This window comes from Saccopteryx leptura, chromosome 3, assembly GCF_036850995.1.
Source record: "Saccopteryx leptura isolate mSacLep1 chromosome 3, mSacLep1_pri_phased_curated, whole genome shotgun sequence".
Lineage (NCBI taxonomy): Eukaryota > Metazoa > Chordata > Mammalia > Chiroptera > Emballonuridae > Saccopteryx > Saccopteryx leptura.
In genome coordinates, this window is record NC_089505.1 from 139622788 (window position 1) to 139636173 (window position 13386).

Genomic DNA, 13386 nt, shown 5'->3' on the forward strand with positions numbered 1-13386 from the left:
ATATCTTCTTCACTTGAAAGGAACGATTGTGATGCTGTAGATTTTAATTTTATGTACTGTATAAATAAAGGCTAATAATAGTTATTTCTAAGTGAGTCAAAGTTTATGTAACTAAAATGACTAATTTAAGTGGCGGTTACTGAGAATTTCCATTGATTATTCGGCCACGTAGGCTGTTTGCTTCTTAGGTTTGAGAATGTTGCAAAGTCCTTCTTCTAGCTAGAACTCCCTCAGGTCCGGGGAAATCTATTAGTGTTGCCTTAAGGGTAGTTTTGATCTTGTCTTACATTAGTCATGACTTTCAGTTGTTGCTATTCTTGCTTTCTAAATTACCAATCACCTATAGTTTATCTTACATAATGAGGTGAGTTTTTTAGTGTGCAGTGAAATAAACTTTCATCAGTTATATTTGGAGCCTATAATATTATAATAAGGATTTAAGACATGGATCATAGTTCAAATGTGATCACTGTGCCTTTATTGCTAAAGTAGACCCATAAATATTGCTCCAAATTTGCTTGTATTTTAATATTTAATGCTTTCTTTTCTCTTGGAAAGCGAGCATGGACTGAGGTCTGTGAGGATTTTGTTTTGAGGATTAGTCCTACTTAACAGGTTCAGGATAAAAAAGAAGTTTGAGAGGCAATAACTGAATTTAATTATTTCACTTTACCAAAAAAGGAAACTGAAGGCCAAAAGGACTGAGTGACTTCAGCACACATACCACTAGACATAGCCTGTTTCTCTTCCCTCTCCGAATGGGCGATGCAAGTTCTATCAGAACACTGCTAAATTTAATTTAGCTCTTCTCTTTCAGTGAGTTGTTCAGAATGTTTTTCAGATTTAAAGTAGTTTGTTTTTAATTCAGGTGCAAACTGGAACATACAGTGCTGGATGAAAGAGGACCTGAAATTGCTCATCTGTTACATAGAGCCTTTATTTAAGAATTCTTTCAAGAATTATGACCTTAAGGTTCATCTTTTATATGTTCTGTAAGTACCAAATAAATTAATTTGTACATTTTTATGATACATTAAAAAAAAAAAAAGCAAGATCGCTCTTACACAGAATTGGATTGTGGAACCTCTTCTATCCCTGCATTTCCTTTTACGTCTATGTAGATTTCTAGAAGGCAGTTTATTTATCTTTTTATACTGCCTCTTTTCCATTAGGTTTTCTCATTCCTCCTCCTGTTGATTCGGGTGGCAAGACATTGCTGTTACGAATGGGCATATATTCTGAAAAAAAGTGTGAAATCAATTTAGGGGTCTTATATATTTGAGTGGAAGATGTAAAATTTTAGTTTTGTTTCTTTTTCAGGTAGATTTCTTTCTTTATTATTATCTTAAAAATATAGGTGATTAATATTTATTTGTGCTAAGTAGAGAACCAAGACAGTGGTTTCAAACAGCCATTTACTTATAATTCTAACAGCTAATAAATCATTCAAATTTTCTAATAACTCCAATGATAATACATATCATTTCTTTTCTTTTTCCTTGATTTTAGAAGGAGAGAGAGACAGGGGGGGAGGGAGAGGAAAGAAATGAGAAGCATAAACTTGTAGTTGCTTCACTTTACTTGTTCATTGATTGCATCTCATGTGTACCTTAACCAGGGAGCTTAAGCCGAGCCAGTAACCCCTTGCTCAACGCAGTGATCTTGGGCTCAAGCCAGTGACCTCTGGGCTCAAGCCAGTGTCCTTGGGATCATGTGGATGATCTCATGCTCAAGCCAGCAACCCCACCCTCAAGCTGCCAAGCCTGTGCTCAGGCTGGTGACGTTGGGGTTTTGAACCAGGGACCTCAGTGTTGTAGGTCAATGCTCTAGTCACCATGCCATCACCAGCCAGGCAATACTTATCATTTCTATGTGAATTTTAACTCTTTAAAATTCTCATTTGTTCTTTTATCTGATGCATGAGAAAGCCTTACCTTCTTCAGTCTGCAGTTAGTGAGATTATGCCATTAAGAGGCAATGTGGCCCTGGCCGGTTGGCTCAGCGGTAGAGCGTCGGCCTGGCGTGCGGGGGACCTGGGTTCGATTCCCGGCCAGGGCACATAGGAGAAGCGCCCATTTGCTTCTCCACCCCCCCCCTCCTTCCTCTCTGTCTTTCTCTTCCCCTCCTGCAGCCAAGGCTCCATTGGAGCAAAGATGGCCCGGGCGCTGGGGATGGCTCCTTGGCCTCTGCCCCAGGCGCTAGAGTGGCTCTGGTTGCGGCAGAGCGACGCCCCGGAGGGACAGAGCATCGCCCCCTGGTGGGCAGAGCGTCGCCCCCTGGTGGGCGTGCCGGGTGGATCCCGGTCAGGCGCATGCGGGAGTCTGTCTGACTGTCTCTCCCTGTTTCCAGCTTCAGAAAAATACAAAAAAAAAAAAAAAAAAAAAAAAAAAAAAAGGCAATGTGCTAGAAACCACCACATATAAAGATGAATAGAGACAAAAAACAGTATGATGGTTACCAGAAACTAGGGGTAGGAGTTGTGGGGAGTTCTTGTTTAAGTGTGTGCAGAGTTTCAATTTGGGAAAATGTAAATAGTTCTGAAGTTGGATGGTGGTAATAATTACCCAACAATGTGAATGTACGTAATGTCACTGAATTGTGCACTCAAAATGGTAAATTTTATGTTGTGCGTGTTTTACCATAAGAAAAGGTTAAAAGGAAACTTAAAGGTGTCACAAAGAAAAAAAAAAGAACAGTATGATCTCTGTCCTTGAGGGGCTCGCAGGCTAGTGGTTGGGAGAGATATGCTCAGGGTTTCAGTTGTAGTGGTTACCGGTGTCTATCTGTCCAGCACCTGAAGCCATGGGAACACGGGCATGGCGAGGCAGCTCGGATGAGGATGTCCTGTACAGCTGGTGAGGGAAGGAGGGCGCGAAGGTTTCCTAAGGAAGGAGGCACCTGAGTTGAGTCTTCAGGGATGAATAAAAGCTAATTAAATAAAAAATGTATGAGTAGATAGTACTGAGAAGCAGATCAGTGTTATCTGGAAACTTCTCAGAAATTTAAATTCTCTAGCATCAACCCAGAACTGCCACTTACTAAATGTACACACATAGCATTTGCTATACTTAACAGCATTCCTAACTCTGGAAATGAACTCCCTGGAAATATTTCACACAAATGCTTTAAAATTATTTGTTGAATCAATACGGCTGTGGGGAAAATAGCTGTGTTAGGCTTGCTTGCTGGTTTACTGCCACAAGCCCTTTGCCTGAGTAGCACGTGAGCACGTGGCAGCGCCACCGTGGATAGCCTGTGGGTGTTCGCCTTCAGGGCGATTCTCCCAGCGCGCTCTCCCGCCCCTGCAAGGTGTGGTTTCCCTGCTCCCTTCCTTCACTGGGAAAAGTAGGCTTTCCTTTGTTTATTAGCTCTTTCCCTTTTTTGTTTGTTCACTTGCCTGACTTTGTGAGCCTCTAATAAACACGTATGGCCTGATGCTTTCCAGCTCCGCAGTTCTACTGTCTGCTCAAATTCAGTGCAAATCTGCTGACCTCAACCATTATTAGCTACAATACTTTCTAAGGAATTTTTGTCTATTTACCCCCTTCCCCCCCCCCAAATGTTTTAATGAACCAAAAATTATTGATGAAGAAATAATATTGCCTAGACAAAAAGGTATAATAAGGTCTGAATAGTATGTTGATTTGGCAGTGTGGAAGTAATGGGGCCTTTGGCCAAAGCTGCTTCAGGGAGTGGAAAGGGAGGTAGCCAGAACCAAGGGAAGCTTGGAGGAAGGATCCTGAAGAGCTGATGTCCGAGGAGTTCGTACCGAAGGAACCTTGCAGAGCTGGAATACACATACCTGAGGAGGGGCTGGTAGATGGCTGGTGTTGAAGGGTCTCTGAGGAGGCATGCTATGGTTGGTTGTGAGCATGTGGGGTGGGGGGGAAACCCGGTTACTGAAATCAACTGCTGTTACCCAGGTGAAGAGTGTTTGTTAGGGGTGATGAATGGGAAGCAAAGCCAGAAGGACCAAGTCCCTTGTTCCTCCGTTAGCTTTCTAGTCTCCTAGCGCCCCCTATGGGTAGAAATTAATCAGAATCCAGGAGTTGTGCTGAGTTCCAGCCACAGCTTGGGAAAGGAGAGTAGCATAGAAGGTGAGTTTGAAGCTGCGAGGGAAGAGCTTCATCACCAGCATAACTCACACTGGCTGCATGGCATCTACACACACCTCTGTACATATAGTTGAACTCCAACTTCCCTATAGTTTCAGGCTTTCACTTAATAAGATGCAACTACATTCTGAACAAAAGGAAACACTTAAATGAGGAGCTGCTATGTGCCAATTGTCATTGTACCCATTTCTGGGCAACATTTAAAGAACTGATATCTTGACAATATAAATTTCTCTTTCCATTCAGACACAGTCCCACCTAAACGAGTATTCTGTAAACAAAATACTAAATTGTAAAGTTAACACCAACAAGAATCCACATGTGAAATGATAGGGGAAGGAGACAATTCAGAGGAAACCACTTAATGTGTAAAAGTAAAAAATTAGTTACTCTTTGTATTTTGTGTACAAAACACAGTTAATATATACAAAAAAGGAAGAAAATATGATTTACTGACATCATCCTCATTTTTTATTTGATTATATTTATAACTTATGTTGAGCTAATTCTTAGTCACCCCAGCAGTAGTAGCATAGGGCACCCTTGCTGCCACCTCTGGAAATTGAATGTCTCTGTGGTAATTGTTTCCACATCTAAATGCTGGTCACTAGATGCTACCCCTGAGGAATCTAGAAGCCCTGCTAGTTCCTACCCCCCTTTTTTTTTTTAATTTAGTGAGAGAAAGGGAGGCAGAGACAGACTCCCACCCGTCAAATCCACTGACTAGGGGGCAATGATCTGCCCATCTGGGGCCCTTGCTCTGTTGCTCCATGGGGCCATCCTCAGCACCCAGGGCCAACTCACTCCAGAGCCATGGCTGTGGGAGGGGAGGAGAAGAGAGAGAGAGAGAGAGAGAGAGAGAGAGAGAGAGCTGGTAGAGGAGGGGTGGAGAAGCAGATGGGCACTTCTCCTGTGTGCCCTGGCTGGGAATCAAACCTGGGATATCAACATGTGGGGCCCACACTCTACCTCTGAGCCAACCAGCCAGGGCTAGTTCCCACTTCTCTGTGCAGTGCTCCTTAGGGCCAGTGTCCTGAATGGAGTGTCTAATTGGTAAGAACGTTCATACCCTAGTGTTTCATAAAAGGGTAGATTTTCCCCTCTGGTGCTGGACAACCAGGGCACCTAGAGAAATGTCCACAGTGGAAATGACTGAACTATAAATCTCTAGAGGCCCAACAAGCAGAGCTGAGATTGTAAAGTGGGGAAGGTGGAGGAATATGGGTCATGCAGGGCTAAGGGAAGACATTTAAAGCTTGGGAAAGATGAGCTTATTTCTAGTCTATAGAAAAGGACCCAGCAGGGAGAGAATAGTTGAAGATATGATAGAAAGGGGCCTATTGAAGATGTATGATAGTGAATAGTTGAATAGGCAAGTTCCAGAAAAAGAGCACAGGTAGAGGGTTGGTATTAAAATGAAGAAGGTTCACCTCGTCTCCTGAGAATTGAGAGAATAAAAGAAGTACTATGGGATGAAGATATGTTTGAAGTTTGGAGCAGCAGGTTTCCTGCTTTATTGGGTAAAACAGATTTTAACTCAGGGAAAAGAATTCTTTTGCAATGTAGTTCATTCCTACAGTGACCTAAATACTTTGGACAATGATCAAAAACTCACTAGGTGCCCATTGAAGAGAATTTCAAATATTATCAGCAGGCTAGGACAGCGTGCTCAGTTTTAAAGCTCTGTGACCATGTGTAAGGATTTAAATTTTATTATGTGTAGACTGCAGTTATGTCTTGAGTAATGCACTTTCTGAAAAAGATATTCTGTATGAATATATCAGAGCATTATAAAATTGCATAGTAATTTAGCTATAGCTCAGAATTTTAACTTGCATTATCTGAGTAGCCAATGGTCTATTTCTCTAAATGGTAGGACCCAGAAAAATGAAAAAAAAAATTATGATAAATTAACTAGATTTTTCAAAACTTGCTCATATGATGAGTTTAGCAGATTCTTTTTATCTGTTTTTATTTTGAACTCAGACTTCTAAAAATATTAATGCAGGAAAACCAGTCATAAGTGCATTCAATTTGAGAAACATTCTCTCTTTTCCCCCCACATTAATTGTTCTATCTTCTGTACGATTTGGTTAATATGTATATTTTACCAATTATCACATTGTTTCTGCCTTGAAGTCTAATTTTGTGCACATCTTTGGGCAATATAGCTCCAAGTAATTTAAGTAAAACTCTTCAGATCAGAAGGAAGAGCTGGCCAGTACAAAAAATGAGACCTCCAGGGAAGAGAAAATCCACAATGTTGTTTACTATAGAAACTTTTAAATTAAAATCACCATCTCTAGACATTAGGGAATTCACAAGAGAGAGGTTTCAAATGCTTCCACGTGTAAAAAATTATACTTTAAAAAGGAACTAACACCTAAAGTTTATAAGAGATTTAAAACTCTATAACTCTGTTCCTTAAAGGAAAGCATTGTTTGAGCTCAGATATTAATGTTTGTTAGAGACTCTGAAGTAGAGATACCAGAGAAAAGTGCTATTTTGGGGCTGATTTAAAACTTTTTTCTTAGACTTAGACTTGAAGTCCCCTTTTTCCTTTATGAGGGGCCTACTGTGTACATCAGACACTGAGCTGAGTGTGGGGAACAAAGTTAAAACTCAGACACAGCCTTTGCCCCCCTGGAGCTAATAGTAAAAACAAAGGGCATAATAAAGTTTGAAAATGCTGTCGTATAATAAAGATAGGGACATATGGAAACATACTACAAGTATGTGCTAAGATCCTGAGGGGGCAGAGAAGAATGAGCCAGACAGAGTGAAGAGCATTTGCAAAGGCCCGTGGGCACACACGGACATTTGCGGACTTGGAAACTTAAGTGTGGTTGGGTTAAGAAGCTGGAGAATGATGACAGATCAATGTGGACGACTAAGCAAGGGTCACCCAGGGAATCTGGACTTTTGTAACTGCTAACACCTAGTTTACTTGGGCTCTTCACTATTACTCCTGTCAGCTCTTGATGATTTCAACATCCACATGAATGAGCTTCCATTTCTTGAATGCTTTCTTTTTACTATTCTTGTTTGTTTATTTTTTCACCTGACCTAATTAACTCATTCTCACGGACACACTCTAGACCTTGCCATTAATGATGTGTGCCCTTTCTATAATCTCAGTTTCATGGATCCCACACTTTGACCCACTCTTCCTCCATCTCTCAGATTAAGTTTACTCCCTCTATTACCTCAGCTTCAGGAGTAATACTCCATGTTTCGAGGCTCTGCCTTCTGGGTGCCTCATTCTGCCGTAGGCATCACCCTCCCTTTTTCATGACAGGTGGCACATCTCTGCAGCTGAGTAGTTTTCTCAGCATGCCTCTTGTCAGTACAATGCAGGAAGTCCAGTGGCTTTGCTTCCTTCTGTCATCTTTCAGCCTGAGCTAGCAGTGCTCCTTTTACTGTCATTTCCTCCCAAGACCACACAGCCTCCTGTGAATCTTATTGGCGTCCACTCAGTGGTGGGATTCAAATAACTTAACAACTGGTTCTCTTAATGACCACTTTAAGTATAGAAAAAGATATACCAAAAGGTAGTTTATTATTCCATGCCTTTAATACTCAAATAAGAACAGTGAAAGAGGTACACAAAACTAGATTATGTTATAAAATATTAATGAAAAATGTTAAATAATACCTGGGGAAAATAATAAAACTGTTATTTAAGCTATTTCCATATTGCTTCTTGATTGGCATCCTCGCTTGCAATTTTTTTCACCTATGAACAGAATGAACATTACTACGGGTGCTTAGAAAACGCTGTTGCGCAGATGAACGTTAAAAAAGAAAAGGAATGTAAATTTGTGATTTCCACATTGGGCGGCTTCCCAGGTGCCCACTTTAGAGAGAACCCTGATTACAAGCGCCATTTTAACAACCAGTTCACCAAACTCAACCAAAAATTAGGTATCGGTTCTGCCGAACCGGTGCAAATCGGCTGAATCCCAGCACTGGGTTCACTCCATAAAATAAAAGTCCTCAGATCTCTTAGAGATAAGCTCTTCTCTGTCTTCTTTTCATCTTGCTGAGAAGTCATTTCTTAATTTTAACATCCTTTGCCATCTAGAGAGGCTGGGCATTTCACAGCTTCCAAGTCCTGGCTCCTTCTGTTTCACAGCCCTTTCTTCAGGGTACATTCTCCTTCTGCAGTGAGAAGAAACTAAGAGGCACCTTCAATGATCTCTTGGAAGTTGAAGTAGATTACGTAGTTCAGGAGGCACATTCTGTGCTGTCCACCCAACCGCAGATATACTAACTTAGCTGTCTATCACTACACCAGAAAGATCCCGTTCCTTTCGTTTCTAATAACATGATCCTTGCTTCCTTTCATGCCCTCCCTCATGAACAGTGTCACAAAATCCAAAGTTTTACTAAAATTCTGTGTGAAGCAATTTAGGCTTTCTGTATTATACTTCTCCAACTCCCTCCAGCCTCTGTCCATCTTCTGGTTCCAAAGCTACTTTCATATTTTTATTTATTATAGCAGCATCCCACTTCCAGGTACCAACAGTTGCCATGGTTATCTATGCTATATAATGGATTGTCTAAAATTTAGTGGCTTAAAACAACAAACATTGTCATCTCACAGTTTCTGTGGGTCAGGAATCCAGGTACATCAACCTCAAGGTCTTTTACATGTTTCCAATGAAGATGTCCACTAGGACTACAGTTATTTTAAGGTTTAACTTGAGGAGGATCTGTTTCCAAGCTCCCTCCTTGGGCTTCCAAGTTCCTCACAAGTTACTGGATTGAGGGCCTCAGCTCCTCGCTGGCTATAACTGAAGGTCCCCTTTAGTTCCTTGTCACGTAGAATTTCCCATAGAACACCTTACAACATTGCAGCTAGATTTCCTTAGAGAAAGCCAGAGAGATGACCTTGCTTTTGATTTTTCACCAGGAAAAAAGGAGCAGGGGGGAGGGTCTCTTAAGATGGCTTTCATAAAAATATTTCAGCCTGCTCCTGTGAATGCCCATGCAGTTTCCTTCTTAATTGTGGGTGATGTCTCTGTGTTTCATCTAAAGGGAACTCTTTCTCATGGGTTTTGAGTGCCATCTCGTGTTGCCTACTCAAGAACTCTTTTCTTGCAGTGATCCTCTCTCTTTCTTGCATTGTCAAGTTTTCCTCTCAGCTGATAGATATACTCTAGTAACTCCCATTTAAAACATGGGTTCCCTGATCACACATTTTCATCAAGTAACCACTCCATTTTACTAGTCTCTTTAAGGAAAACCAAGTTTTGGCCTTGGCCGGTTGGCTCAGCGGTAGAGCATTGGCCTGGTGTGTGGATGTCTTGAGTTCGATTGCTGGTCAGGGCACACAAGAGAAGCGCTCATCTGCTTCTCCATCCCTCCCCTCCCCTCCCCCTTCTCTCTCTCTCTCTTTCTCTCTCTCTCTCCCTCCCTACCCTCTCGCAGCCATGGCTCAACTGATTCAAGCACATCAGTTCCGGGTGCTGAGGATGGCTCTGTGCATCTTCCACCTCAGTTGCTAAAAATAGCTCAATTTTGAGCATGGCCCCAGATGGGGGTTGCTGGATGGATCCTGATCAGGGTGTGTGTGAGAGTCTATTTCTCTATCTCCCCTCCTCTCACTTGAAAAAAAAAAGAAAAGAAAAGAAAAGAAAAGAAAAGAAAAGAAAAAGAAAACCAAGTTTTGGACTACATTGTATCTCCGGAAGTTAATAAAAAGAGTCAACAAAAGTAACTTCTGGTCATGAGGGGATAATAAGGCCTGGGGGCTAATATACCTCTTCTGTCAACAACTAGAAAACTTGATAAAGTGTAGGAAGCATCTATTTTCAGATATAGGACAAAAGCAGAACAGAACTGTGATTCCCGAGAGAAGGAATCAAAGTGAGTCATACATTACTCAGGCTTTCTGAACTAGAGACTATTTCCTGAACATGGTGCAGGGCTGGGAAGTCAAGCAGAGCCCAGAAATATTACTGATTCAAGAAGATAGAGATACGTAAAGGTTCAGACAGTATGAAGGGGCTTGAATCCATGGAGCAAAGTACTGGAAGCTGGGCAGTACACAGAAATTTTAACGGGGGTCCCTTTGACTCTTTGGCTGAATACCAATCTGCCCATGATATACAGAAAAACTTCTGGGAAGAGGACAATTATCAGTAGCTGTAAGCTAAACAATTTCCAGAAGTCACACAGGGTCAAGAATAGCAGGTTGGAGAAACCTTCTGTAATACATATTATATAGTTATGTATAGTCATTATATATAGTTACTATGAACATTTGCTATATATTTTTACTTTCTTTGTGTATACTGAAATATAAAAAAAGGTGAAGATTGAGTAAATAGAATACACAAAAGTGAAGTGTTAGAGAAACCATAGAGCTAATCTAATTGGTAATCAGCCCTATTCCACAAATATTCACTGTGTTTGGAAAAGGATGGGATTGGCAAAACCATCTAAATCAAGAGAGTGTAATTCTAAATTTTTAAAAAATCACTAGACTTTTCTATCATTTAAAAATATTAGTTGAAAATATATGTCTTCTTTTCTGTTCAGTTCTATTTTTCCTTAAAATTTGAGACTTTTTCAGTTAAAACTTCTGACATAAAATACCAAAATTTATTCAATTTCTTCTATATCCTTTTAGTAAAAACGTTTATTTTAATATATGAAAAACACGTAAAAGGTATGGCATGATATTTTTTAAAATTGCTTTTTGTTGGTTTTGTTTAAAGATTTACATCAAATTGAAAGTGCTAAGTCATTCCACCTCTGATTAAAACAGTATTTTATGGGTATATAGCACTTAAAGTTTTCAAAAATACTTTTATGTCATGGTCTTTGATATTTACAACAGCCTTGTGATGCCAGATGGTGCAGGCATTCTCTCTGTTTTACTGATTGAGGAAACTGAGGCTCACACAATGCCCTTCCATGTCTATGGTCATAGATTCTATGGCTCATACGGAAACAGAAGAACTTGAGTTTAAGTGTCTGTGTTAATTTAGTATGCTTTTACAACAATATCATTCCTTACACCAGCGGTCCCCAAACTACGGCCCCTGGGCCACATGCAGCCCCCTGTGGCCATTTATCCGGCCCCGCCGCACTTCCGAAGGGGCACCTCTTTCATTGGTGGTCAGTGAGAGGAGCATAGTTCCCAGTGAAATACTGGTCAGTTTGTTGATTTAAATTTACTTGTTCTTTATTTTAAATATTGTATTTGTTCCCGTTTTGTTTTTTTACTTTAAAATAAGGTATGTGCAGTGTGCATAGAGATTTGTTCATAGTTTTTTTTTATAGTCCGGCCCTCCAGTGGTCTGAGGGACAGTGAACTGGCCCCCTGTGTAAAAAGTTTGGGGACCCCTGCCTTACACAGTGCCCAGTAGACTGCTTTGCACATTAAAACATCTAGTAAATGTTTCCTGGATGATTATTTTAGGACTAAATTAATACTAAAATCTATGGTAAATTATGAAAATTTATCTTAATTCACAACATTTAATACTAGTAGGATGTGTATAGAAAGATTAGGGTCTGTTTCTTTCATGTGTTTATATCTCTGAATGCTCAATTGAATGCTAGTTAGCATGACTTCTAAAGCAACACTTCTCCACATTGAAGTTTTAATTGGTATATTTCTCACACAGTTTTTTCCTCCAAAAGAACTACAGCATTTCTGAAGGCAATGATCATGCCCAAATAAAACTAGTTTCTCCCTATCCTCAAGGTTTTTTTTTAAAAAAGCAGAGTGGTTTGGATAGAAGGCACCTGGTGTTTATGGACAGAATGATTATAGCTCAAGCAAGACAGAGATGAGTGAAGCATTGGTACACCCTCCAACACTCCCACTCTAAATCTTCTCATTAAGGCTTAGACTAGGGGACCAAGCAGATTAAATAAGAAACACTAATAAATCAGAAATAACAACTCTCTGTGTCTTGATTGCATACTATTACTCTTTATGCCTTGAGTTAGTAACCTTACCCAGCTAATTACAATTATTTTTTAAGGTTAATTCATTCATTTTTAGGTTCACAGTGGTAGGCAAAGCATTGCAATAGAATTCTAATTCTTCTGCGCCCTCCTTCAATGCTTGGTGAAATTCATCTTTTTAATATTAGCCATTTGAATATGTGGATAGTGGTAAGTTATTGTGCTTTTAATTTGTGTTCTCTGAATGACTAATGATGTTGGGTTTCTTTTCACGTGCTTATTTTGACTTTTTGTTATTTTTCATAACACCTTTCGAAGAATAAAAGTTTTCAATCTTGATAGCAGTATAATTTATTAATTCGTTCTCTGTGTATTATGCTTTTGGTGTTGTAGCTGACAAATTTTTGCCTATCCTAAGGCGACAAAAAATTTTCCCATATTCTATTCTAGAAGTTTCATAGCTTAGGCTTTACGTTTGAATTGCTGATCTGTTTTGAAGTAAGTTTTGAATCTGGTGTGAGGTATGGATCGAAGGATCCCCCCTCCCCCACCTCCGGAACATAGATATCCCATTGTTTCAGCACAATTTATTGAAAAGATTACCCTTTCTCCACAGAACTGCCTTTTTTCTTTGTAGAAATTTGGTTGTTCATATAGATGATGGTCTCTACTCTGTATCAGTAATCTATTTTTCTATCTTTACAGTAATACTCCATTGACTTGATTATTTTAGCTAATTCGCTATAACTTGTTTTATTATTTTAGTGGCTACTTTAGGATTTATAATATAAGTCATTACTTATAGCCTAATAGTATACCTCCAAATGGTATTACGTCACTTTACTGTATACTAACATATCACCACCCTCCTCAAGCTTGGTGCTAATGTCAGACATTTTACTTCTACTTATGTTATAAACCTCACACTATAAGGTAATTAATTTTGCTCTAGATTGTCAGTAAATATTTACCCTCTCAATTAAATTTTATTTCTTTGTGTAACATGAACCAGACTTTCATCTGCTATCATTCCTTTCTTTTTGCCTGAAGGACTTTCTTTAGCATGTTTTGTAATGCAATTCTCATGGTGATGAATTCTTTCAATTTTGGTACATCTGGAAATAAAATGCCTTTATTTTACATTTATTTTGAAAGTTATTTACACTGGGTATAGGATTTTAGGATAGCAACTTTCTTTCCTTTTAGCCTTCCCCATTGCTTGGCTACTTGCTTATATTATTTCTGATGGCTAGCCTGCTTGAATGCTTAGCTGTGTTCCCCTGATATAATGTATCCTTTAAGCTGGGTGTCCAGAATAGCTTATCTCAATTTGGATTTTGTGTCC

The 13386-nt window shown here is 39.7% G+C and overlaps 1 protein-coding gene across 2 annotated transcripts in view; it reads left to right on the forward strand.

The window, feature by feature from the left end:
• LEPR (leptin receptor) overlaps positions 1 to 13386 on the forward strand; it is a 117584-nt gene that overhangs the window by 48544 nt on the left and 55654 nt on the right. For both annotated transcript variants that reach the window (XM_066376491.1, XM_066376492.1), the window contains exon 4: positions 869 to 992. In XM_066376491.1, coding sequence (XP_066232588.1) covers positions 869 to 992 — 124 coding nt within the window. The remainder of the gene's footprint in view (positions 1 to 868; positions 993 to 13386) is intronic.